Source organism: Mauremys mutica, chromosome 5 (genome assembly GCF_020497125.1).
Source record: "Mauremys mutica isolate MM-2020 ecotype Southern chromosome 5, ASM2049712v1, whole genome shotgun sequence".
Classification (NCBI taxonomy): domain Eukaryota; kingdom Metazoa; phylum Chordata; order Testudines; family Geoemydidae; genus Mauremys; species Mauremys mutica.
Genome location: NC_059076.1, coordinates 45,553,632 through 45,579,917, shown reverse-complemented (window position 1 = coordinate 45,579,917; position 26,286 = coordinate 45,553,632). Strand labels below are relative to the sequence as shown.

At 44.2% G+C, this 26,286-nt stretch overlaps 2 protein-coding genes, 1 long non-coding RNA gene and 1 pseudogene across 6 annotated transcripts in view; 2 read left to right on the top strand and 2 right to left on the bottom strand.

Annotated features, from left to right (window-relative positions):
- The window catches only part of BBS12 (Bardet-Biedl syndrome 12), a 19,406-nt gene extending 6,173 nt beyond the window's left edge, over positions 1–13,233 (bottom strand). Inside the window, exons 1-2 of one of the 4 annotated variants that reach the window (XM_045018607.1) lie at positions 12,336–12,498; positions 2,307–2,472 (exon numbers count right to left, since the gene is read on the bottom strand). The gene's annotated coding sequence lies outside the window, so the exon portion shown is untranslated. Of the gene's footprint in view, positions 1–2,306; positions 2,473–12,335; positions 12,499–13,120 lie in introns of those variants that run through there. The other 3 variants (XM_045018608.1, XM_045018609.1, XM_045018606.1) reach the window with 3 other exon arrangements.
- On the top strand, positions 11,311–11,493 carry LOC123372103 (annotated as a pseudogene).
- LOC123371246 (caltractin-like) lies at positions 12,577–21,883 on the top strand. The gene is given in 6 exon segments (XM_045018611.1): positions 12,577–12,740; positions 12,742–12,766; positions 15,290–15,445; positions 16,909–17,037; positions 17,132–17,269; positions 19,930–21,883. Coding segments are annotated over 6 exon segments (702 nt in total). The 3' UTR covers positions 20,020–21,883.
- LOC123371249 lies at positions 16,509–26,286 on the bottom strand. Its single transcript, XR_006579732.1, has 4 exons — positions 26,109–26,286; positions 25,910–26,004; positions 17,282–17,349; positions 16,509–16,624 (listed from the first exon to the last, which is right to left on the bottom strand). It is a non-coding gene; the product is annotated as an uncharacterized LOC123371249 (long non-coding RNA).

The following is a 26,286-nucleotide window of genomic DNA, read 5'->3' as shown; positions in this document are numbered from 1 at the left end:
ACTTGCCCCAAACGTTCAGGCCATTTACAAATAATACTGCTTCTCCCATCACAATACTTCTAAGGGCATGTCTACACTGAACACTCAGGAAAGTTAATTCACAGTGAATTAAGCCAAAGCAAACTAAGGCCACTTTACTTCTGATCAAGAGCATCCACACAGGGGTTTAATAAGGTTTAACTAATGCAATTTAAAGTCAAAAGTTCAGTTATCTGAACTTTCCTGAGTGTCCCTATGTAGACATGCCCCAAGATCCAAAAACTTTTCCTACTGACCCTCTAGCTAAAATTCTTGTCCAGCCCCTCCTATTCTAATCTATTACCTTCTTTCTACTCTTTGGCCTCTCTGACACCCACATAATCCCCCCTCCAGACTATATAAAATGACACTGCTAAAATCATCTGCCTTGTTTGTTGTTCTGACTATCACCCTATCTTTGAATTCCTCCAATGGCTTACTCTCCTGTCCCACAGTCAAGATCAAGCTTTGTGTCCTCACATAACTTTGCCTTTGCCATTTATTCATCCTTGTCCCTTTTCATGACATCCCCTGTCCCCCTTCCATTCCATTAACAAGGCTGCCTAGTAAATTCAAGGCTGCCTAGTAAAGTTTTAAAGTTCTGCATGTAAGACAGCAACAATTTTACAGGTTCATTTATACATTTGTTCCATGCAATGTCTTTGCAGGCCACAACAACGAGCCAGAAGTATCTTGCCTCTGAACTAAGGCTTAAAGGAACCATTGAAGTTTGAATTGAACACAGAACTTTCTTTTAATTTACTTAGTAAGACTTAAGTAAAACTTAAATCAGTTCCAAAAGAATCACTGACTCAGAATAATTTTATTCCACACGCCTCTAATTATTGTGATTATTTTTAAAGTAGGATTTTAAATAAGCAACTCATTTTAACTTCTGAAATTGTACTGAAGAGGGATGGGAAGGGGAACGTGCACCTAAAAATAAAAAAAAAAAGCCTAAGTGTTTCTGGTAACTTTTCTTGGCAGCCTCTTGGGGTAATAATCTAGGCTTGCCATGCTATATATCAGTATTTTCCAAAAAAATCCTCCTTTTTCATTAGTGTCAAGTATCAGAGGAGTAGCCGTGTTAGTCTGGATCTGTAAAAGCAGCAAAGAGTCCTGTGGCACCTTACAGACTAACAGACGTATTAGAGCATGAGCTTTCGTGGTCGTCAGATGCATGAGTGGAATCCTTAACAATTTTACTTGCCAGTTACACCATTATTTCTTTATTTATCCTGACACTGTGGCAAATGAAGACAGACACAAGGATGGATTTTAAACAGCAGGCTGAAACTTCATTAAACTTGTGGGGCACTTGCTGTCCTGTCACCCATGCCCTCACATAACAGACATTTTAAATGGTTTCAGTGCAGGAGTTACGAGGCTCCTACCATATGAACCAATTACTTAGAGCAGACCCTCTCAGCTTACCCCTAGGATTCAGGTCACTCTTCTGAATCCTATCAGTGCCCCCACCACCCATGAGGGGGACAGAGGTTACTAAATGGTGGTAGGCATCAGCCTGTGAAGGCCATAAGGTCTTCCGCATCCCATCAACACAAAGCCCAGGTCTTCTACTTCTGGGAATCGTTTTAAATGCACTGGAAAGTGGCTGCAAGGTGCAACAAACTTAACATCCCTATCAACTACCAAGGCTATGTCCACACTTAAACTGCTGCAGCGCTTCAGCATAAACACTCACTACAGTGTGTGTGCGCGTGGGGGTTCTCCTGTCGCTGTAGTTAATCCACCTCCCCGAGAGGCAGTAGCTAGGTTGATTGAAGAATTCTTCCATTAACCTAGCACTGACTACACCTGGGGTTAGCTTGGCTTTTTCACACCCTTGAAGAACAGAGCTGGGTTGACCTAACATTTTAGTATAGACCTGGCCTCAATCCTATTCCTATTTAACCTAAGTGCACCTCCAGAATGCTGAGAGGAAGGGGGGAAAAAAAACCTCTACCAGAACTATGAGAATTTGGCCCCAATAGAAGAAAAACCCCTTCCTGACCCCCAGACAGGCAACCGGTCAGACCTGCAGCATCTGCAAGACACAGCTGTGAAAATATACTTACAGGTAACAGGGTGGGGCTGTTGAGCAAAAAGGGGCTCTGCCTGGGCCAAGCTAGGGTTTAAATTATGAAAGGGGAAAATGAGAAACCAATCAGCTCCCCTCCTCTCTAGCTGGCCAGTGAGTAGATAAAGCCTCTGGAGGGGGGAAGGGCCACTCCTGCAACCCCCCTGCCCCCAAGAGTGGTGTTCTCTCTGTTTCTACTGGGACTTACCCCATCACCAGCAGTCCCATCAAGTTTTCTACCCGTTGAGGAAGATGTGCCTCAGTACTGAACCTGTGCTTCTGCATGGGGGTTAAGCGGCACCATGGTGCTGTCTATCAGATGAGATGAAAAACCAAAGTCCAGTGATTTGTGATAAAAGATACTGTGGCACCTTCTGTAAAACAGAGGCAGTTGCACCAGCACTATGGTCAAATTCCAACACTGTCAATTACAGGCTGTTCACCTAAAGTTTCCCCTGATATTTCAACTGAAAAAGGTAATCCTCACTTCCTGTCCTAAATCTGGACTGCTGCTGTAAAACAGATGCTTCATTTCACCCTACAGGATATACTAGAGATGTGAAGTAATCCCTACAGTGCTATGTATAACTTGTAGATCAGTTCATAAAGCAATTTGGGTATCTTTTGCTTGAGACATTTTATTTAAAAGATCCAGTGATACTCATTTTTGAGCTATAAAAGCTTGTAACTTTTTTCTTTTCATCATGCATACATGTACATCGGTAATAACCATAACATACAAGTGACTGTAACACAGGAAATCAACATGTGGTACAAGACATTGCATTTAGAATTTAGTCATTTCATACTTCTTTCTCCACCCATCCAAAAAAAAAAAAAGTTAGTTTGGGTTATATTTTCAAGTTACCTAAATCAGAAAAGGCCAGGGAAGAGTGAAGAAAGAAAAGGAGGAAGACCCTGTAAGATAATGAACGAGTAAGAGGTGGAATTGTCTATGGAGAAGCATCAATGGAGAAACTGAGGCCTTGTCTACACTGCAAATGCTTTGCCAGCATAGCTATGTTGGTATAGCTATGCTGGCAAAGACCAGTAGTGTAGACACAGTATATGCCAACAGAAAGCCACCTCCAAGTGACATCAGCTACCCCGACAGAAGCACTCATCTGTCAGCACAGCTGCATCTACACTGGGGGTTCTTCCAGAATAACTATGTCACCTAGGGGATGTGATGTTTTAACTAGCCTGAGACTCTTTGACTGCCTTAATGTGTTTCTATCAACCCTACCTGTGCACTGACTTAAAGGACCAACTCCACTGAAAAGCCTATCCTCTGTAAATAGCTGAGCAGAAGAAAACTCTTTTCTAGAAAAAGAGTATGTTTCATTGCATCATCTTTTTTGGCCTAAAATGTGCAGCTTATTTTTACAATCTGAAACAGAGAGACTGTATGTTTGTATTACTTTGCTTTGCTTTCCCCAGTAGCATCTTAATCTTTAAAGGTCTTTCTACACTATAAAATTTTGAATCAATTTTCCAGCTCTTAATATATCATCATGAAGTGTTAGTAAAAACTGCTGAATTGTCTGTACATAAGCGCACATACCCACCCACACACCCATTTGCTAGCCCTGGTGCAGCTGCAGTTACTGGAAAACAGGCAGCTGAAAAGTGTTTTAGTTTACTATGAGCCATGCAGAGTAACAGCAGTTCCTTATCCCATCTACCTCAAGCATATTGCTATTTGGAGACTGATAGTTTCTCATCAATTTTTCTGGCTAGAGACAGGGGGCTTGTCTACACTTACAGTACTGCAGTGGCACAGCTGCACTAGTGCTTCTGCAGTGCTTAAGGAAGATACTACCTACACCAACTGAAGAGCTTCTCTGGTCAGTGTGAAAGGTGGTGCCTATGTTGAAGGGAGAAGCCCTCCCATTGACATAACACAGTCTACACTTGGAGTTAGGTTGGTATAATTGTGTTGCTCAACTATGTAGTTATTTTACAGTCATAAGTTGGCAGTGTAGACCAAGCCTGAGTCCTAAAAGACTGCATTCCTTTTTCATTTGAATACATACTTGGGTGGCTAGCCCAAGATATCACCCATGCCACTGTTGGTGTCACTAGGCATGACTCTAGGTAACTCAGGAGGGTGGAAAACCATAAGTGTCAATGAAGCCTTCCTGTACTAGGCCTGAATGAACTAAAGTCACTCCATGTCTGACCAAAGCCTTTCCATGTTTGAACTTTAATCGACCTAACAAGCTAGCAACAGAGAATGGAATGTGTAACAGCTAGTTATCAGGTGCAACCCCACTCACACCGGTACTAGGAAATAATAATGAGGCCTGTATGCCTCTGGCTAAGGGGCAAAATAACAGATCAAAAGAAATAAAACAAGATAACGGTTCAAAGAAGAGTTACTAATGAGCTAGGCTGGTTCCCGCCAAGTATGACTTAACTGCTTAATGTAATTGCTATTGCAAAGTGTATCTGCTACATGGGAATGAAAGGTAGGGGAAGTGGGGGGGGATAGAAGAGGCTTAGTTAAAGTTATGTATAAAAAAGAGAAAAGCTGCTTGTAGCTGGGTGCTTGATCTGAGACAAGTCTGTCTCCTGGCACCGCTTTGAGATCTCAAATAAGCTTTGTCTGCTTCTCCACCTTGGTGTGTTTATTGGAGCGAAGCACACCGGGCAACGAACCGCTGTTGCTGACCTTGGGCACTCTGTGCCGGCAACAGTTTTGGAGTCCCTGGGTGGGCTCGAGGCAAAATTGCGCCTTGCCCGGACTCCTCCAATGGCCAGCGGACGACGGTCACAGCCGACGCCCAGCGCGCACCGGTGCCTTTACCAGGGGCCTCGGCAGAGACGCGTCAGGCTGACCTTGGAAGACACAACGGTGCAACACGCTCGAGTAGTGGAGAAGCGGCTGCGGGCGACGGTGGGGAACCGGTCTCGCAGATAAGGTAGGCTGCGGGCGACGGTGGGGAACCGGTCTCGCAGATAAGGTAGGAACAGTCCAGTGGTGTGGACTTTTGCCTGTTAAAACCTGGGGACGCCCAGTGTTTTCCCAAAGGTATGGGGCAGGAACAGAGTACAGGCAGGGCACAGTGTACACCCTTAGAATGCATTCTGACAAATTGGAAAGTGTTTGAATCAGATCCATTGACTAAAAGCAAACTGAAAAGGTTCTGTACAGTTGACTGGCCTCAATATCAGCTGGAGAGCCAGGAAAGGTGGCCACCGGAAGGATCACTTAATTATAACACGATCCTTCAATTACTCCTGTTTTGTCAGCGAACAGGTAGCTTCTGAAGCTGTTTGTATGGAGAGCTCTTGTAAAAATCCCCCATCATATGCCCCAGAGCTGCACTGGGAGGAGAACTGTCCGTGGGGACATCTGTCTCTGTTGGGCTCACGCAATCTGAACTTATTGACTGTGCAGCAAGATAAGATGCATCGTGGTAATAGGAAATAATGGCCTTGGTGTGTGTGTGTGTGTATACCAGCGTGAGTGACTGTTACCGGAAGACGCCCAGAGTACCCTGTGAAGCGAAAGCTCGTGACCAGGACTACTCTAACGCAAGCCCGGTAACTAGGGATCTTTAGGAGATCCGACCCATGGTGGGCTGACTCGGCCTGGCATCGTCCGGCGAGGAAGCTATGTGGGTCTAGGAGTGTGTGAACCCATCTTCCCTCCCCCCCTTTCTTTCCGTGTGGGCTACTGACAGTCTGATCATCTCACTGGACGCAATCAGAGTAAGCGGCGCCGTCTCCCAGAGACTAGCCGATGCTCTTTGCTGAAGGGAGGTGTAGGAGAGTCGTGGTCATCCTCGTTAGTCTCTCCTCTGTGAGTACCCTGTAGGGAGAGATCCTTAGTTTATGAGACGCTAGCGTGGACAGGGCACCCTCCCTATGTGTGTGAGTGGAAAATGGGTAAGGGACAGTCTAAACATTCCACCTCACCCCCTAAGGGTACCCCAGCATATTACATGTACGTACATTATGGTCCTAAAACTTGCAGGTATTTAGAGAATTGGAATCTTTACACGCTTGAAGATCCATCTAAACAATGCCCATTAGAAGGTACCTTCAATCTAGATAAGATCATACATCTCAGAGGAGCTTTTAATCACCAAAGAAAAGCCTCTGACACAGTGTGAGCAATTTGTCTAGGAACGGGTTAATTTGAAATTCAGCTTGGCCCAGAGATAAAGAGAAAGTTGCTCTGCGTTCAAGGTCAAAAAAAAAATCAACGCAGACTATGCTAAGTGCAAAGAAAAACTGCTTTCGGCCCCAGCTGACTGTGGAAAAAAAAATATAGACGGAGGCGAACCAAAGGCAATACAAGTTACAGAACTAAGATTACATTTGCAAAGCTTAACTGTCCAGTGAGACCCAACAGTGTGTCTTTGTGACCCCGGAGCCGGTGTGGCTTGGTGACACTGGAGAAGCCACAGGGTGCCGACCTGGACTGGAATCTCTAAAAGAGACACCGCAGGAGATTCCAGGGTGTAAAAGAACAGCCCTCCCAAGAGCGGAAGCATGTTGGAAATTCTGGACAAGCTGTATACAGGATAATCTCCTGTCCACCTATTCCCCTTCTCTGAATGTTATACAGACGTGGCCAGTCTGGATGTGTGAGTATTAAAGTGGTTTAAGGCTTGGGGCATTCATATTTTTTTGAGTGATGTGGGAGCGTTCCCAACACCCTCCATTGTTGTTTTATTATTTTTAATTAAGCTTTAAAATTTGGTTATATGGTGTGTTTTCTGTATCCTCCCCCAACGTCCTGCAGTGTCAGTCTGATCACCTGACATAAGGGATAGATCGGTAACAAAAATTTGTCACAGTTTGGTGAGCAATTAAGAATGGGGGAGCCCTGCAGAATTTACACCATCTATCTGTTTTACCCTTGGTTTTTTATGTTTGTTTTGTTTGGTACTGTTGGTGTTATATGTTGAGGATTGCATAATTAAAGGTGTGCCCACTCTCAGCTGCAGTAAGTCTGAGAACTGGAGAGGGGTTTAGCATTCCTCTCTCCACCCTGGTTGACCGGGAAGGGTGGCAGGTGGATCTACCCCCAGTCGTAGCAGGACTGGGAAATACAGTAGTTGAAGAAAAGGAAAAAATGTGTACTTGATAACTAGAATTAGGCAATTAAGAGCATAGATCATGAACCAGGCAGCAACTCAAACCTGCGCCCAGGGCAAGTTGCAGGCCTTGAGACAGGACTTCCAGTTAGAAAAGGAAGCCCTGGCTAAGCAAGTACCAGTCCTTCAGGGACTTGTTAAAATTTAACCATTTGTGTTCAGCATATGCCGTAACAGCAGTGTGTTTGCTACAAGAGGAAATTAAATAGTTAAACGCCAGTGGGCCATGCGTTTTGCCCAGGTGGCAAGCCTCACAAGGGAGGACTCGGGTAGTCTTGTGAGTAAAAATGTTTTAGGGAAAAGACCAGAAGGGTGGGGGCTAGTTGAGAAGCCCACCCTCCTAGCTAAACTGGTAGTGGAACACGTTGGTGCCCATGAAAGGGACGGTTCAGCAAGAAAAGCAGGATCGGGCCCAGGCTGGCAGGCAACAGACAGACAGGTTGGAAAATTTTAAGGGTGTAGTGAAAGAAAGGAGTAAGTAAGTATAAGCATGGGGATTTCAAATACCCAGGAGGATACTTGAGTTAATAAAAGTGGCTGTTGAAAGACAAGCAAGTGATTTAAGGAAAAGTGAAAAGTTAACTCTGTAGTCGCTGAAGGGAACAGCAGTTGAACTTTGTAAACATGCTAAAGTAAGAAGTTCTTGGTGTCTTTAAAATGTTTGTAAATAAATTCAGGCAAAGAAATTATTGGATTGCAATCATATGGCTATGAACAATTTCGTTGAAATAGCTGAAGAATGTATACAGTGCTATGTAATTAAAATTGTATTAGGCTCTAAGAGCACTATAAGTGGTGATAAGTATCAGAGGGGTAGCCGTGTTAGTCTGGTTCTGTATAAGTGGTGATGTCTTCTTTCATTGTTTAAAAGCAGGAGTTAAAAGTAGAAAGCAAGCCAAAAAGCATCTGTATTAATGCAAACTATCTAACTGATAAGGTAGAAACCACTGAAACCTGGGCTGCCTATGAAACACATACAAGAAAATATGGGGTAATTCCCCTGTTTTGCCTGAAATCAACAAGGGTATTTGACTGACCAGAAGGGGTAGACCTCTGTTTTTGTCTTTCAGATAATCAGAGAAAACTGATGCCAGTTGAACAGCGTTCAACGTACCATGCAATTACTGGCACAATAAAAATTATGTTTTGTGTTCTATGTTCTGTCTTGTGGTGTTTGTCTCGTGGCCAGAATTGTTTTGTTTAATATTTTCATGGGATGGTCTGGTTTAAAATCAAGCGGAAGGGTTGGATTGGAATGCAGATACTTGTTTTGTTCAACTTAGAATACAAACCCTGTTTGGATACATCAGGAAAAATGTGATATACTAAAGTCTAGTACATTTCCTTAAGTAAGAGAAAGAAACTTCATTGGCCAAGTCTTTTAATTGAAAATTGTTATTAAAATTTGCATACTAACAGTCTTTGGAAGCAAGGACATGAAAAGTTAACCCACTCCCCATATTGTACATGGAATCCTTCTGGCTACCTCAGATTTCTAGCCAGAGGGCTGGGGATGGTGGGAAACTATTGGACTAGAGGTTGTATTAAATGAACTCATCAAAGTGGGTGTGCTTGTCCTGGCTTGTTGTTCCAAAGCTCTGTAATAAGGTTATTTTAGTAGAAGGGTATATGTGGCATACATTAAATAATAAGACTAATGTACTGTATGACGGCAATGTGTATGTGTTCATTGTTAACAAAAGGTGTATAAGTAAAAAGTAAAAGTTTCCTTTGTAGGTTAAAAAAAAGGCCAAGAAGGGAAAAGGAAAAAGAACGAGTTAACTGAGAAAAAATAGTTAACATGCTCAGTCTAAGGATAAGGCGCTGGCCCCATTCAAGGACACTGCTCACAGTTAAAACTTGGCTGATAACCAGAAAAAGGGGGGGACTTAAATTTGCCCACGCAGCTATGTGATTTGCCAGGCACTAATTAAATGTGTTAGGTTCTTTTCTCACAGGTAAAGAAGCGCTACCCAAAGACCCAAAGACCCTAGCAGCCCTGCCACTCTTTGGAACCAGGAGACTGGATCAATGTAAAAGTCCACCAACGAAAGACTGCTTTGGCTCCATGCTGGAAAGGCCCTTATTAAGTCCTGCTGACTACCAACACCGCTGTGAAGTGCCAAAGACTGATCCATGATTCTTACTGCAAAAAGACCCCTCCACCTCAGGAGGATTCGCCTACTGATGATTAGCCTGTTCCTTTTTCTAGTTTTACTGTGCCTTCTGGACAGCAGGGAAAAAGGACAAGGTGACGTGCTAGTTAACCTCTCCCTTGTCCACTGACAGATCTACTGTGCCTTTGAACTTTTCTAGAAGAAACACTCACTCCACTGACATTGCCAAAGTCCAGGAATTCCTGACTAGAAAGGACATTGAGAACTGACCCTGGTGAAAAAAACCCAAGGAATTATACACTGGCAGGAAGAAACTTGTGGGACCCATGCTTGGGAATGTGGTATTGATTGGATTTTGGGGTTTATTCTACAGGCTGCGCCCTGTGTTTTGGATAAATCCTTCAGTATGTATTGCCCTCCCTAATTAGATTTTAAATGACATTGCCCTTATCCAGTTTTCAGATCACTTTTACATACCCAGATTGCTCACAAGGGGCTGCCATTAGATTAGCACAACAAAGAGCCTGGGTTATTTCCTCTGGAAGAAGAGGGAATTAACCAGATCCCTGTGGGCTGGGGCCAATAGTGCAGGAGCCATTTGGAATATTCTTAAAAGCCAAGAACATGATCAGAAATTGGGCCAACTAGAAAAGGCCACTAGCCTTATTTCTGGAGCTCAGCTAACCCAAGTATAGGCTGGAGTTGGTGAGTTACATGTCACTTCCACCCTTAGTTCTATGACCCAGAAGTTACTGACAGAGATGGTATTGAATATCACTGAGGCTGGGAAGGCATTGCAGTGGGATCTAGTATGTTTAGAAATTCAGGATTTCCTGAATGACCAGCTGATGGCCATTCAGAGTGATCTTGAGCACCAGACTTGGCCCACTGCCCTTACAGACACATCAGGAGTACCATCTGATCTGTGGTCATGGAGACATACTGGGACACTCTCTGGGTGGAAGTGTGAACATTCACAATGCTCCTTCCAAGCATATGGACCGGTTAGGGGGGGTGTGGGCTCCCACATACCGAATCCTGCCAGATCCATGGGGAGGATGAATGTGGAACTAAATACCCCCTCATTAATAGCTCCCTAGAGCTTAATTGCTTTTTGGCCTCAAAGTTTGAGAAAACTCAGCCAAAGGGTTTGTTGAGTATTCTCAAAGGGGGGAGTTGTTGGTGTCACTAGGCATGACTCTAGGTAACTCAGGAGGGTGGAAAACCATAAGTGTCAATGAAGCCTTCCTGTACTAGGCCTGAATGAACTAAAGTCACTCCATGTCTGACCAAAGCCTTTCCATGTTTGAACTTTAATCGACCTAACAAGCTAGCAACAGAGAATGGAATGTGTAACAGCTAGTTATCAGGTGCAACCCCACTCACACCGGTACTAGGAAATAATAATGAGGCCTGTATGCCTCTGGCTAAGGGGCAATATAACAGATCAAAAGAAATAAAACAAGATAACAGTTCAAAGAAGAGTTACTAATGAGCTAGGCTGGTTCCTGCCAAGTATGACTTAACTGCTTAATGTAATTGCTATTGCAAAGTGTATCTGCTACATGGGAATGAAAGGTAGGGGGAATGGGGGGGGGGATAGAAGAGGCTTAGTTAAAGTTATGTATAAAAAAAAGAAAAGCTGCTTGTAGCTGGGTGCTTGTTCTGAGACAAGTCTGTCTCCTGGCACCGCTTTGAGATCTCAAATAAACTTTGTCTGCTTCTCCACCTTGGTGTGTTTATTGGAGCAAAGCACACCGGGCAACGAACTGCTGTAGCTGACCTCGGGCACTCTGTGCCAGCAACACCACCACAGCCCCCCTTTTATTTTTTAGCATACTTGTTTGGGTGGAGTTAGTGTGGGTCTATCTAGCTGCTCTGGGAAGCACACTCCCAGCAGTTGTGTAGACATACCTTGTTACATCCCTAAGCCACCAGCAGCTGCAGAGAAGGGGGACTGTCTCTGCAGGAGCCTCTTATGCAAGGTGTTGCACAGTGGCAGTATCATAGCCAATGAGGTTAATCTGAGGCGTGATTATTGCTAGTTGAAAACTTTTCCCTAAGTCCTTTAAACATTGCCAGAGTGGCATAAAGGGGGACACATAGCTCAGTGGAGAATTGCCCCCTCCTTTTTTTATTTTAAATTAATGTCTAGAACCTGAAGTTAAATTTTGCAACAGGGATGGTAAACTCCACAGCATCTCAGAAGTAAGGTGACTAGAAAGCAAGTGTGAAAAATCGGGACACTTTTGGGGGAGGGCAAAGGAGGGGCACGGGTGTATAGTTGCCCATATAAAACACAGCCCCTAATAACAGGATGGTCCCAGTAATAGCAGGACATCTGGTCACCCTATCTCAGAACACACGGGACCCTGAGTAGGTGCATAGGCATCAGACTGCCTGGAGTGCTGCATTCTTCACAAGCTCAACCTGCAGGGCACGTGACAGCCTCGCACACATTGTTGTGGCCAGTGACCCAGTCTCAGAAGCCTGCATTCCTTGTCCCTAAAGAAGGGTCTGCAGCTCTGTTAAACACACAGGGAAACCCCCGTGTACATTGTAGCGGTTTTAAAAAGTGAAAGAGAGCGAAGGAGCAAGTTGGCTGAAGGTGGTGAGGCACCAGAACAGACTTTGCTCATTAGCAGAGGCCTCCCCCCACCTAGTCTTGCCAAGCGCATGGCCTATCTACTATTGTACCCAAGTCTCCAGGAGGAAACTACACAGCCCCCCGCCCCGCCCCAGGCGGTTTCTCTCCCCGGAATGGCTCCTCCGAGACCAGCCCCTGGGAGCCGCTGCTAAGGTGGCTCGGCGGGGAGGCGGCTGCAGCACACGGATTCCCGCGGGAGGGACGAGCGCTGCCCGCGCCTGGGCTGTGGTTACCCCAGCTGGGAACTGGCCAAACCCCACTCGCCGCTGCCGCCGCTGGAAGCCGGGCTCAGCCGCTCGGGCCCTCAAGAGAGGCAGGGCCGCCCCGCCCCGCCCCGCCCCGCCCCGCCCCGCACTACTGACCGCTCTCCGCCGCCGCCAGCCCCGCTCTCGCGCTCCCCACGCGCAGGGGAGGCCTCGGGCCGCCCGCGGGGGAGGGTCACTCCCGTTCTAAACGCGGCCCAACAGCCGCGCACGAAGCGCGGGATTTCCGTCGTTTCGGCTACGCGCATGCGCCCAACCTCCCGAAGGCAACAAAAACGGGGATTTGTTGCCAGGACAACGACGCCTGCGTTTGTAGTGTGTATCCAAGCCAACGGGCAACATGGCGTTCGGTGTGACTTCACAATGCCCGCCGCACCTGACTGGCCCCGGGTGTGGAGGTGGGCGGGGCTTCGGGGGCATTCTCGCTGGTCATTGGACGGGCCGCGCTGCCGGCCCCAGGAGAGGGGCTCCGTGTGTGCTGGTGGCAGAGTAATTGGCGCCCCGCGAACCCCAGTGCCGCGTGTCGGATGGTGAGTGTGCAGCCCCCCGCCCGGCCCCAGCAGCGCTGGCCTCGCCCCCACCTGCCCCAGCACTCAGAGCGCGCCGGGAACCCTTCCCCAGGCCTGGGGGAGACGAGCCGCCAGCCCCCGGGCCTGGGCACCGTGGCACAGCCCGTCCCGACCCAAAGCGTCGAGGCTGAGGCGTTGAGCGCCCCGCCCCGTGTGAAGATGCGGTGGGGGTCCCAGCCCTGCTGCAGCAAGCAGTGCTGGGCCCTCGGGGCAAAGCTGCGGTGGCGGGGGGAGGAGCAGGGCTAGCTCCAGACAGGCTGGCATGCGGGTGGTGGTCGCGCTAAGCACTGGCTCGCTTGTTTTTAAAGCTGTTACCATCAAATCGCGGACATCCTGTCAAGGGGTTAATAAAGGAGCCTCCTTCCGCTCTGGTCAGACAGGCTGCTAGATTCTGGCCTCCTGCAGGGGATTCTGGGTCTTCAGGGTTGATGATTCAAGGAGCTGGTCCGGTGCTGCTTTTTTTTAAGTTATAGGGAGACCCCTGATTAGCAACTTTACAGAGTATCCTGTATTTGCTTGCATAGGCCCTAGGGTGGCTCATCCCCATGTGACCACTAATCCATACACACTTCCCTTAACCTGGGGTCCTTGGTAAGCACCTGTTGTTTCTCTGAGCTACACCAAAGTGTTAGAGAGGCGAAGACACTTGAGTTCACCTTGATGAGCTACTGCTCAGCCCCTGGAAAACTAATCCTTTCAAGTTTTCCACCTATTTCACTTTTTTTGGTTGTTGTTATGTTATGGGGCATTATTGATTTTGGCTAGATTGCAGGATGCTAAAATAAACTTACCCAAATTTAATTCCAGTAGGACAGGTAAAAATTCCTTTTTTTGGGATGACATAGTAATGTCACTCTTTTGTCTAGTAGAGATAAAATACCAAACATGACAAATCTGCAGTTTGAATTTTGGGTGTGGTAACATGCAGGGCGCACACACAGTGCCACTTAGAATGGGTAAATGTGCTCTCCTAATTAATTTACCCTGTTCTGGTGTCTGACTGTCAGTTAGCATACACAGCAATTATGTGGGCAAGAAAAGAATGTAAATGGAATAGTTGCACTAAAGAACTTGTGCAGTGTTAAAATTTGAAATGTGTGGAAAGAACAATAAGCAGTGTCCATTTGATCAATTGGATGTATGGAAATTTTGAAAGACAGGTGGTTTGGGCCTCTGCTGTATAACAATTTATCCTTCCTTTTCAATTAGAGAGTCTCCCGTGAGTCCCTCTATTACTTAAATGTGACATTAGGGGTTTTTAAATATTAAAAATCTGGAGCAGCCGTGTTAATGGAAGGAAAAGTGAGAGGTTTGCAGGAATAATGGGTTCCTAAGCCAACCTGGTATGGACAAGTCACGTTAAAAATAAAATTCCAACCCAAAATAGAATCTAAAAAATGTTACTTACTTTAGTGGCATCCTACTGACAGAAAGTTATGGCAGGGCCTGAAAAGTCTAATTTCTTACTACAGCTAAGAAACTTTTCCTACTAAGTGCAAAATTAAACTTCCATTGTAATTAACTTTTTATTTACTTCTCTCATCCATAAAGTTTGAACTTTTGAATACTGTCTTCATGTGAACTTAGGCAGAATCAAGAATCAGGACTGAAGCCTCTTGTGTTCAGAGATGTGGTGGAAGTTGCCATTCCTGTTGCAGAATTGTACTCCAGATTATAAGCTTTACATTTAAATTAAAAAAAAAAAAAGAGGAGGAAGGAATGCAATTCTCCATTGAAATATGTCCCCTTTATACTACTCTGGCAATGCAAAGGGGACTTGGGGAATACACCCTGCATAGCCAGCCCCCTTTCCTCTCTCTGACTGCCAGTGACTTAGGGGGTGTATTAGAGCTAGGTGCTATACTCGCCATTTTCTGGTTTCTGTGGCCCAGGGTGCCAATGAAAGAGTACAAGTTAAAGCAGCTCAGATGCTGCTCTAATTTAACCAGGGGCAAACCCCAAATAATCCCAGAATAAGCACTCCCATTTCTGTGCTGAACAAGTATTGAGGTACTCTTGAATCATGCTCAAAGTTGAAGCCTATAGTGCTAGCCATTATGGTTGTAATGATAGATTTCTCTTAATGTTTTCAAGGTTAAATTAGTGCCATGCTGTCTGCAGACAGACTGAAGCAGTAGTCAAGAAATGTAAACATCCTCAGTCATCTAAGTGGTGAGTTAATACTGCCACTGAAAGATGACAGTTTGTGTAAACAGTGTTAATTATTTAATTGCTGATTATTCTGGCAGAAACATCTAGCTAATGTCTTTTTCCCATGCTGCCAAAAGCTTAACACTTTCTCTTTGAGGTGGTTCCTGATAGTCTGAGCAAAAGGATTCTAGGTGCTGGCCAGAACTGAGCCAACATCTACCAGTTGCAGTAACAGACATTCTCTTTGTTCTACTATTGCTGAGCATTTTTTGGTTTGTTTTTACCAACAAAGTGAGTCTTTACCAACTTTTGTCTTTCATCCATTTATTGAAGGCATCTAACTACAGAAAAGCTGGCTTGGGTGCTGCCCAGCGGAAGAAAAGTGGATTGAAACCAGAACTAACTGAAGAACAAAAGCAGGAGATCAGAGAAGCTTTTGATTTGTTTGATACTGATGGATCTGGAAGCATTGATGTAAAAGAACTGAAGGTTGTAACTTTTTCTTTATGTTTATTTTCAAAGTTGTTGCTGTTAACCTGCTCTATTCACCAGTGTCTAAACTCAGTTGTAGACTTGCATTGTCAGTCACAAATAATATATGAAATGGCTTGTTTTCTGAGAACTAAATTTTACAAATGTAAACCAATTCTTGGATGCCCAACAGGGCCAGATTAATTCTCCTGTGGGCCTGGGGCTATTAGATTTTGTGGGGCCCCTATATACAAGTCTTTTTCCTAATTTAAAACAAAATGATCACAATTCTGGCATTGAGACTATTAACGCTATACTAAACTTGCCTTTTAAATAACATAAAGCCGTTCTGTGGTTACATTTCAGTCTTAAAACATGTAGAATAGAGGTAGTTAATTCAAAATAGCCTACTCCTTACCTTAGAACAGCTGTGATATTCGTTTCTTTCTGGGAGGGAGTTTGGGTGCAAGAGGTAGCTCTAGGCTGGGGCAGAAAGTCAGGGTGCAGGAGAGGTTGAGGGGTGCGGGCTCTGGGAGAGAGTTTGGTGCAGGAGGGGATTCTGACCTGGGGCAGGAGGTTGGGGTGCAGGAGGGGGTATGAGGTGCAGGCTCCGGCCAGGAGGCGCTTACCACAGGCAGCTCCCGGCCGACGAGGCAGCAGGGCTTAGGCAAGCTGTCTGTCTGCATGCTGTGGCCCCATGCCACTCCCGGAAGTGGCCGGCTGCTGTCACGTCGCTGAGCACCCTGGGGGGAAGGGGACAGCCCCCCCCCCCGGTAATAATCTCACGACCCCCAGTTTGAGAACCCTTTGTCTAAATTACATGTTTGTAAAGTTAGGTTTTGTATTTTGTTTGTGGCCCGTAAAAGGCAGGGATTTTGTTTTCTGACGGTCACACTGACTGGTTTTAAAAGATCTTAAATACCTAATAGTTGTTACATTTCTAGGTTTTGGGTTTTTTTCTCTTTAAATAAATATCAAAAAAGTCCCTAGAGCTAGGAATGGGGATTCCTTTTAACTGTTTATATATCAATAAATAGAATAGTTATGTTTTATAATTTACTTGAGGCCTGTTCCTCCTTACCTTAACATTAGTGGGAGTTTTGCTGTACAGTTCAATAGGAGTAGGATCAGTGAGAACAGGAGACCTGCAGAGACTTGAAGTCCCAGTTCAACAATTCAATTCATCTGTAAGATACCCTAAAAACCAATATGTAATTTAAGAAATTTATGTTGTTTTTGTTAGAGCGGTAAGTCACAAAAAACTACTCAACTCTAAAGGAAAAATGCCATTACTGTGTAATGCTACCATTAATAATTAAAAGGATGACAAATGTAGATAAGAATTTCTTTGAGATTTATATGCTTTAAGTTATAGTTGCAGTTTGAGGAAAAGAACTGAAACACTGCTTCATGCAAATGGTATAGGTATAATTCTAGTGGCATCTTGTTATATATGTTAACTGAATTGCTCTTTGTTGCAGGTAGCAATGCGTGCTTTAGGCTTTGAGCCAAAGAAAGAAGAAGTTAAAAAAATGATAGCAGATATCGACAAAGAAGGAAGTGGCACCATTGATTTTGAAGACTTTTTGACCATGATGACCCAAAAAATGGTAATCTACTTTGCTGAAAAATCAAATGCAATAAATGAATGAATGAGGGCATTTAGACAAATGGGTTTTTATTTTTTCTTGATTTTCATTTTAGAATGAGAAAGATTCAAAAGAAGAAATGTTGAAAGCCTTCAGATTATTTGATGATGATGGGACAGGAAAGATTTCTTTCAAAAATTTAAAGAGAGTTGCCAAGGAGCTAGGAGAGAATTTAACAGATGAAGAATTGCAGGTAAATTCTGACCTTCGTAATCATTTCCCAACAAACTTTGGGCCAGTTCTTTAGCTCTGTCAGGCACAATTCAGGCTATTCTGAAAGAAAGACAGGAGGCAATAGACATGTTTTAATTAGGCCACAACTTTATTCACCTAAAATATCCGAGAATACCCAGCAATAAATCACACAGTGCAGGTCATCATCATTTTCTTAATTGTTTCCACTTATCTGGGAGCCTGCCATCAAGCCCTTCTCCATCTCAAAACAGAAACCCAAAAGGATACAATCAGAAGGAAACATGAGCAGCAATTGTTAATGACTCCTACCCCATTGCTTGGTCTTCACCACCTAGTTATATCATCCGCGTATCCAAAACGTGAGCCCATGCTGGTTGACCGGAACTACACCTGCCAAGCTTTCCCACCAAGGGAAGCCTGCAGTTTCTGTAACAATTATTAGCCTGCAACAGTTGTGTAAAGCTTTTCTATGGACGTCAACAGCATGTTTACCCTACAAGTCTCAGGCAACCCCCTTCCTAAAATAGAAGATCCCCACCCCCTTAGCTCTGTGGCTAAATCTGTTTCCCCACTTATTTCAGAAACTCCTGCCCTGGAGGAGAGTGGGGCTTGGTGGTCACTCCCCCATCACTGATCCCAGTGAGAGGGCTTGTCTGGAACTATCTGCGAGATAAATATCCCCCACCCTATCCTCAGTCACCTGGAATGGCCGTCTCCTCCAACCTGGTCCAGCCATTTCTTGTTTCTCCTTACTCCTCTGCCTTCAGCTGCAGAAATAGCTCTTATAGGGTTAACAACCACTTTTGTTCTGGCCAGCCAGCCAAAGGACCCACTGAATTCAGTAGGCATTTAGCGTACGTGAGGCATACAGCATTAGACCCAAAACGTGTTCCAAATGTAGATGCATAATTAAATATTTCATGGTGTAAACTTGTTTGCTTTTTATATTCTTTTCATATCCTTTCAGTAGGGCTGTCGATTAATCGTAGTTAATTCATGTGATTAACTAAAAAAATTAATCACGATTAAAAAAATTAATCACGATCAGTTTTAATCACACAGTTAATATAATACCAATTGAAATTTATTAAATATTTTGGATATTTTTCTACATTTTCAAATATATTGATTTCAGTTACAACACAGAATACGACGTATACATTGCTCAGTTTTCATTATTATTTATTACAAATATTTTCGCTATAAAAATGATAAATAGTATTTTTTCAGTTCACCTCATACAAGTATTGTAGTGCAATCTCTTTATCATGAAAATGCAACTTACAAATGTAGATTCTTTTTGTTACATAACTGCACTCAAACAAATCAATGCAAAACTTTAGAGCCTACAAAGTCCATTCAGTCCTACTTCTTGTTCAGCCAATCGGTAAGACAAAACAAGTTTGTTTACATTTATGTGAGATAATGCTGTCCACTTATTTACAATGTCACCAGAAAGTGAGAACAGGCGTTTGCATGAGACTTTTATAGCTGGCATTGCAAGGTATTTACGTTCCAGATATGCCTAACATTCATATGCCCCTTTATGTTTTGGCCACCATTCCAGAAGACATGCTTCCATGCTGATGATGCTCGTTAAAAAAAGAATGCGTTAATTAAATTTGTGACCGAACTCTTTGGGGGAGAATTGTATGTCTCCGGCTCTGTTTTACCCACATTCTGCAATATATTTCATGTTATAGTAGTCTCACATGACTCAGCACATGTTCATTTTAAGAACACTTCCACTGCAGATTTGACAAAATGCAAAGCAGGTATCAACGTGAGATTTCTAAACATAGCTACAGCACTCAACCCAAGGTTTAAGAATCTGAAGTGCCTTCCTAAATCTGAGAAGGATGAGGTGTGGACCATGCTTTCAGAAGTCTTAAGAGAGCAACACTCCGATGTGGAAACTACAGAACCTGAACCACCAAAAAAGAAAATCAACCTTCTGCTGGTGGCATCTCACTCAGATTATGGAAATGAACACGTCGGTCCGCATTGCTTGGATTGTTATCGAGCAGAACCTGTCATCAACACGGACACATGTCCTCTGGATGGTGGATGGAGCATCAAGGGACAGGTGAATCTTTAGCACATCTGTCTGTAAATATGTTGGGATGCCGGCTGCAACAGTGCCATGCGAAAGCCTGTTCTCACTTTCAAGTGACATTGTGAACAAGAATCAGGCAGCATTATCTCCTGCAAATGTAAACAAACTTGTTTGTCTGAGCAATTGGCTGAACAAGGAGGACGACTGAGTAGACTTTGTAGGCTCTAAAGTTTTACATTGATTTGTTTTTGATGCAGTTATTTTTTGCACATAAGTCTACATTTGTAAATTCAACTTTCATGATAAAGAGATTGCATTACAGTACTTGTATGAGGTGAATTGAAAAATACTATTTCTTTTGGTTTTTACATTGCAAATATTTGTAATAAAAATAAATTGAGCACTGTACACTTTGTATTCTGTGTTGTAATAGAAATCAATAGATTTGAGAATGTAGAAAACATCCAAAATATTTAAATAAATGTTATTCTGTTGTTCAATTGCATGCTTAATTTTTTTTAAATCGCTTGAGAGCCCTACTTTAAAGTAAATAAAAGGTCTTGTGTATTGAGTCTGGTTGTTAGTCTTAAATTTCTTTACAGGAAATGATTGATGAAGCTGATCGAGATGGAGATGGAGAAGTAAATGAGCAAGAATTTTTGAGAATCATGAAGAAGACAAGCCTATATTAATGTTTGCTATTGCCTTTTCTTAGGGTTGTTTAAAAGGTGGCCTGGAAAAGACTTAAAAAAATATTAGCTTGCACCCTTTTTTTGATGCTTCATAATATATTAAGAAGGCCTATAAGGGGATGTATTTTTGTTCCATTTCTTTTTTAGATAGTGTTTATTTTTTATGATAAAAATGCAGGGCCTATATAGCCTGGAAGACTGTGGGTGACAGAAGAACTAGTGAAATGAGACATCCCAGGAGTGAAAGCTGAGAAGTAGCGTTAGTCGAACTAATACTCAGTTTTTTGTTTTTATTTTTAAATGTAAGTAAGTTCAGTGACTAACACTTTAGAGAAAGGACATTGTTGGAAACAAAACCCATGCCCCTTCATTTAAGATGTGAGAGCCCATAATACACATGTTCTCCAGCAAACCTAGGGATGAGCAGAGTTGACTTTCTTGATATGAATTACAGGCTGAGTTTATACTTCCGAAAGAAACAAAGGCACTAGGCCAATATTTTTGTTCTTGTAAGCCTTTCGGGTTTGGTGGCTACCATGTTTATTTCTGTTAAGGAATCTAAGATCTGTTGCATATCCATCTTTGTTTCTTTACGAAACACTGTTCCTGTGGCCAGTTGTGTTGAGACCTTGTGGCAGGTCTGTGTAATAGCAGATAGCAAGGCATTTGGGATAACAGAAGTTGTATTGTACATAGCTATCTCTAGATGTTGTTTCATTTCACAATCGAATGATTGTCTGAAACCTGGCTTATCTGAACTTGTTTTTTCTCATTTTGTTTAGATCATCAGAGTTGTACTCTATAATCATTGTCTTCTCCCAGGTACTGATGCCTGAAGCATTACTGAGTTTCTCCTATTCTTTTAAGTACTTGGAGTGAAATTCACCTGTAGGCAACACTGAAGGCCAGGCTGTGTGCACAAGAGTAAATTTACAACTTTCATACAGTCTGATCGCACCTTGATAGTAGAGAAATAATTTGTTATACTATACAGATGTCAAGAACTAGCAAATTAAGAGATTCTATGCATAGGGGAGCTGCTTTTTCATCTTTATTTTATAGGAGTACTCATTTTTTTGAGAATGTTCAGGTATTGCCAATTTCAGCCTAACTGGCTTCTCAACATTTCCTTGCTGCACACAAGCATATGGCAGTGAGGCTTAACGTGTCAGCTAAGGACATAATGCAGAGGGAATTATCATCCCTGCTTCACTGTCAGACAAACAAATGAAAAGTCGTAAGGAGGCCATAAAACCTAAACAGTATCTCTCTTGATTGCAGCTCCTAAATGGAGTTCAGAACGGGGAGTGCAACACTTGCAGTTGCTTTGCAGCTGCAAGGCCCCAGCAGGGGAGAGCTAGTCCCAGCTAAGGAAGTGGGGAGAGTTAGTTTATGTGAACTCTTGATTTGCAGATGCAGAGCTGATATGTTTTGTTAGAATCATTCTAGCTTCGGGCTCTGTACTGATCTTTCTCTATATAAGCTAAGCCACACTTAGCTAATATAGAGGTGGGCTCAAATCCATGGATGGCCCTCTGTAGTGAATAGAGCCCATATGAACTAGAACATTTATTTTCCCAAGTCAATGTTAACTTTTTCTACTGCAGTAGATATGACCTATGGTACTGTAAGCTTTTTTAAAATACATGTTTCAACTTGGTATAAAGTGAAATAAAATAAATTTGCAAGTATACTACTTGTGGAGTTGAGTTCAGGAAATTGAATGTACTATCTAAATATCACTGTTTGATTTGTGTGTACAGCAATTCTGGACAAACTTTTTAGTTCTATATTTTATAAGACTTTCCAGAAGAGAAATGCATAGCCTCTAAATGTTCTGTCAAATAAAACTTTTTTTCCCTGGCATGCTGATTAAAAGTTTCTTACACTAAGCAATTCTATTCAGAAAGGGAAATTTCAGCCTCTAGAAGACTGGGGGAATCCCAGAACTTGTTAGAGTGACTGTACAGTTTTTGAATACTGCAACAGGAAAAGGGTAATGACTCTTGTTTACCTGTGATGCATTTAGTTTCTTCCTACTCTAATCACATTACTCACAGTTAAACATAGATTGATTCTGAAGCTAGGAAAAACATACATAGACTTACCTATTCATGCTGAAACCCTGTAGCTTGGCCAAAGTGACGAGCTTGTTAATTAACCTCTTCAATCTGAAGTTTTGGACAGTTTTTTTAATTGGAATAGATCTTACTTCTAGTGAATTTTAACAATCATAGAAATGTCAGGCTGGAAGAGACCTCGAGAAATCATCAAATCCAAGCTCCTGCATTGTGGCAGGACCAAGTAAACCTACACCCTCCCTAGCAGGTGTTCATCCAACCTGTTCTTAAAAACCTCCAGTTATGGGGATTCCACAACCACCTTGGAAGCCTAGTCCAGAACTTACAATTAGAAAGTTTTTCCTAATTTCTAACCTAAACCACTCTTGCTGCAGTAGGACATGGAGAACAATTGGATTGCTGACCTCTTTATAGTAGCCCTTAACATATCTGCAGACTGTTATGTCCCACTTCAGTCTCCTTTTCTCAAAGCCAAATATGTCCAGGTGTTTGTTTGTTTTTTAAAACCTTTCCTCATAGATCAGGTTTTCTAAAACTTTTGTCATTTTTGTTGCTCTCCTCTAGACTCTCCAATTTGTCCCCATCTTTCCTTAAATGTGGAGCCTAGAATTGGACACAGTACTCCAGCTGAGGCCTCAACAGTGCTGAGTAGAGCAGGACAATTACCTCCCATGTCTTAATACACCCCACAATGACATTAGCTTTTTTTGCAGCTGCGTCACATCGACTCGTATTCAATTTGTGATCCACTATAACCCCAGATCCTTTTCAGCAATACCACCAGTTGTTCCCCATTTTGTAGTTTTGAATTTGATTTTTCCTTCCCAAGTGAAGTACTTTGCACTTGTTTTTATTGAATTTCATCTTGTTGAATTCAGACCAATTCTCCAGTTTGTCACGGTCATTTTGAACTCTAATCCTATCCTCCAAAGTATTTGCAACCCCTCCCAGCTGAATGTCATCTGCAGATTTTATAAATATACTTCCACTGCATTATCCAAGTTATTAATAAAAATATTCAATAGTACCAGATCCAGAACAGATCCCTGCAGAGCCCCAGTTCATACACCCTCCCAGTCTGGCAGCAAACCATTGATAACTACTCTGAGTATGGACTATTATTTTCTAGGTACTTACACATAGATTGTTTAATAATTTGTTCCAGTAGCTTTCCAGATATCAAAGTTAGGCTGACTGGTTTTTAATTCCCCAGCTCCTCTTTGTTCCTCTTTTTGAAGATGAGTTATGTTTGCCCTTCTCCAATCTTCTGGAACCTCACTCATCCTCTTGGAGTTCTCAGCCATAACTGCTAATAGTTTCAGAATTGGTTCAGCTAGTTCTTTAAGTACCCTAAGATGAATTTCATCAGGCCCTGCTGACTTGAATACATTTAACTTATCTAAATATTCTTTAACCGGTTTTTTTTCCTATTTTGGCTTGTGTTCCCCTTTGTTGTTAATATTAATTGTGTTGAGTGTGGTCACCATTAGCCTTTTTAATGAAGACTGAAGCAAAATAGGCAATAAACACATCATTTTTCTTGATTTCATCAGTTATCTCCTTCCCCACCTACATTTTCCTTCATATTTCTTTTGCTCCTAATACATTTATTGCCTTTTATGTACCTTGCCAGCAGTAACTCATTTTGTGCCTTAGCCTTTCTGATTTTGTTCCTACATGCTTTTGCTATTCTTTTGGGCCCTTTCTTAGCAATTTGTACATGGTTCCACTTTTTGTAGCATTACTTTTTGATTTTCAGGTCATTAAAGAGCACCTACTGGAACCATATTGGCCTCTTACTCAGTGATGAGCTGCCAAAATCTTAACAACGGGTTCCCTATAAAAAGTTCTGATTTAACAACGGGTTCCCTATAAAAAGTTCTGATTTAAGGGATGTGCGACAGCATGTATTTTTTGTACCAATAGGGTTACCATACGTCCATATTTTCCCAGGAGGTGATTAAGAACCGAAAAGCCTGACATGTCCAGGAAAATACAGATGTATTTTAACCCTACCTAAAGTTCTTTTTTAAAAAGATGGGGCTGAACTAGAAATGAGCTCCGTTTCACATGTGTGGGTGGTGATCAGGGAGTCTCAATTTTTGGGTCTTTTTCTTATATAGGCTCCTATTACCCCTCACCCCCGTCCCGATTTTTCACACTTGCTGTCTGGTCACTCTAGGGTGTGCACATGTGTGGGTCCCAGCTGCTCCCTGCCCCCCCCTCATTAAAGCAGGTGTGCAGGGTTACTGCCCTGGGAACTGCAGGGCACCAGTGGATGTGGGGCTGGCTGCAGATAGGGCCATGGGGCAGGGCTAGCTGGAGGCAGGGAGTGACACGGGCTGGCTGTGGGCAGGTGATGCAGACGGGCGGGCTGCGGGTGGCTCTGGGCAGGGGGTGGCTGCGGGCGGCTGTGGGCAGAGGCTGGCTGCAGGCAGGGGGTGGCTGTGGCAGGGGCTGCAGGCAGAGGCTGGCTGCGGGCAGAGGGTGGCTGTGGCAAGGGCTGGCTGCGGGCGGCTGTGGGCAGGGGGTGGGGCAGAGGGCGGCTGTGGGCAGGGGCTGGCTGCGGGTGGCTGTGGGCAGGGGCTGGCTGCGGGCAGGGGCTGGCTGCGGGTGGCTGTGGGCAGGGGCTGGCTGTGGGCAGGGGCTGGCTGCGGGCAGAGGGTGGCTGGGGGCAGGGGCTGGCTGCGGGCAGGGGGCGGCTGTGGGCAGAGGCTGGCTGCGGGCAGGGGGCTGGCTGGGGGTGGCTGCGGGGCAGGGGGGTGGCTGGGGGCGGCTGCGGGTGGCTGGGGGCGGCTGCGGGTGGCTGGGGCTGGCTGGGGGCAGGGGCTGGCTGGGGGCTGGGGGTGGCTGGGGCAGGGGGTGTGGCAGGGGGCGGCTGTGGGCAGAGGCTGGCTGCAGGCAGGGGGGTGGCTGGGGGCAGGGGCTGGCTGGGGGTGGTTGGGGGCGGCTGCGGGTGGCTGTGGCAGGGGCTGGCTGGGGGCAGGGGCTGGCAGGGGGCGGCAGGGGGCAGGGAAGGTGGGGGAGGGGCACAGATACTCACACGGGGGGGGGGGGCTGGGAGCAGCAGGAGGCAGCCGGGGACTCACCAGGCAGCAGCAGGAGCCCCAGGGCCAGAGGTCCAAAGAGCAGGAGCAGCAACAGGGCCAGGAGGCAGCTCACATGGGTCTCGCAGCACAGCGCAGCGCCCCCTGGCGGCCGGGAGGAGGAATTACAGGCTTCCCAGGCAGAGCCCATCAAAGCTTCCCTCGCAGGGAAGCTAGTTAACAAGCGGTTCTAAAACCGCTTCTAAATTTAACAACGGGTTCATGCGAACCGGTGCGAACCGGCTCCAGCACACCCCTGCTCTTACTACTATTCCTTTCTTTCCTTTGCATCAGGACAGATTGCAGTTGTGCCTTTAATATTGTCTATTTGAGAAATTGCGGGCTTTCCTGAACTCCTTTTTCCTTTGGATTTTCTTACCATGGGACCCTGCCTACCAGTTGTCTGAGTTTGTTAAAGTCTCCTTTTTTTTGAAGTTAATTGTTCTTATTCTTCTGCTCTCACTCCTTTTTCTTAGGAATTACTAAATCTATAATTTCATGATCACTTTTGCTCAAATTGTCTTCTGCCTTCAGAATCACTACTAATTCCTTTCGGTTAGTCAGAATCAAATCTAAAATGACAAGCTCCCTGGTTACATCTTCCAATTTCGGGAACAAATACATTGTCCCCAGTACATTCCAAAAAACTTACTATAAATTTGGTATTTTGCCATATTACTTTTCTAACAGGCATCTGGGCAGTTGAAGTTCCCCATTACTTACCATAAGGGACCAGGGCCTACATGATCTGGCCTAGCAGTCACAGCTGGGCTGGTGTCCACAAGGCTGCAGTCAATAAGCAGGGATCAGAGTAATCACTAAAAACAGGATCAGTAAGCAGGAGTCAGAGTCAGGCTGGGGTTAGAGATCAGAGGTAATTACCAGGCTGGAATCAGGAGGCAAGAGCAAGGGTCTCAGGCACCTGAAATGGGAGATTGGTGATCAGAAAGCAAGGTAAGGTCTGGAGTCACAGCAAGCCAAAAATCTGCGTGATTGCCTAGACAACTTCTTGGAGATCCTCCAGGGTTAAATATTGAGCATGGGCTAGTAAGAAGGCTGCAGGGTGCTGTCTCGCTGGACCCTGTGGGCAGCTTCTGTGC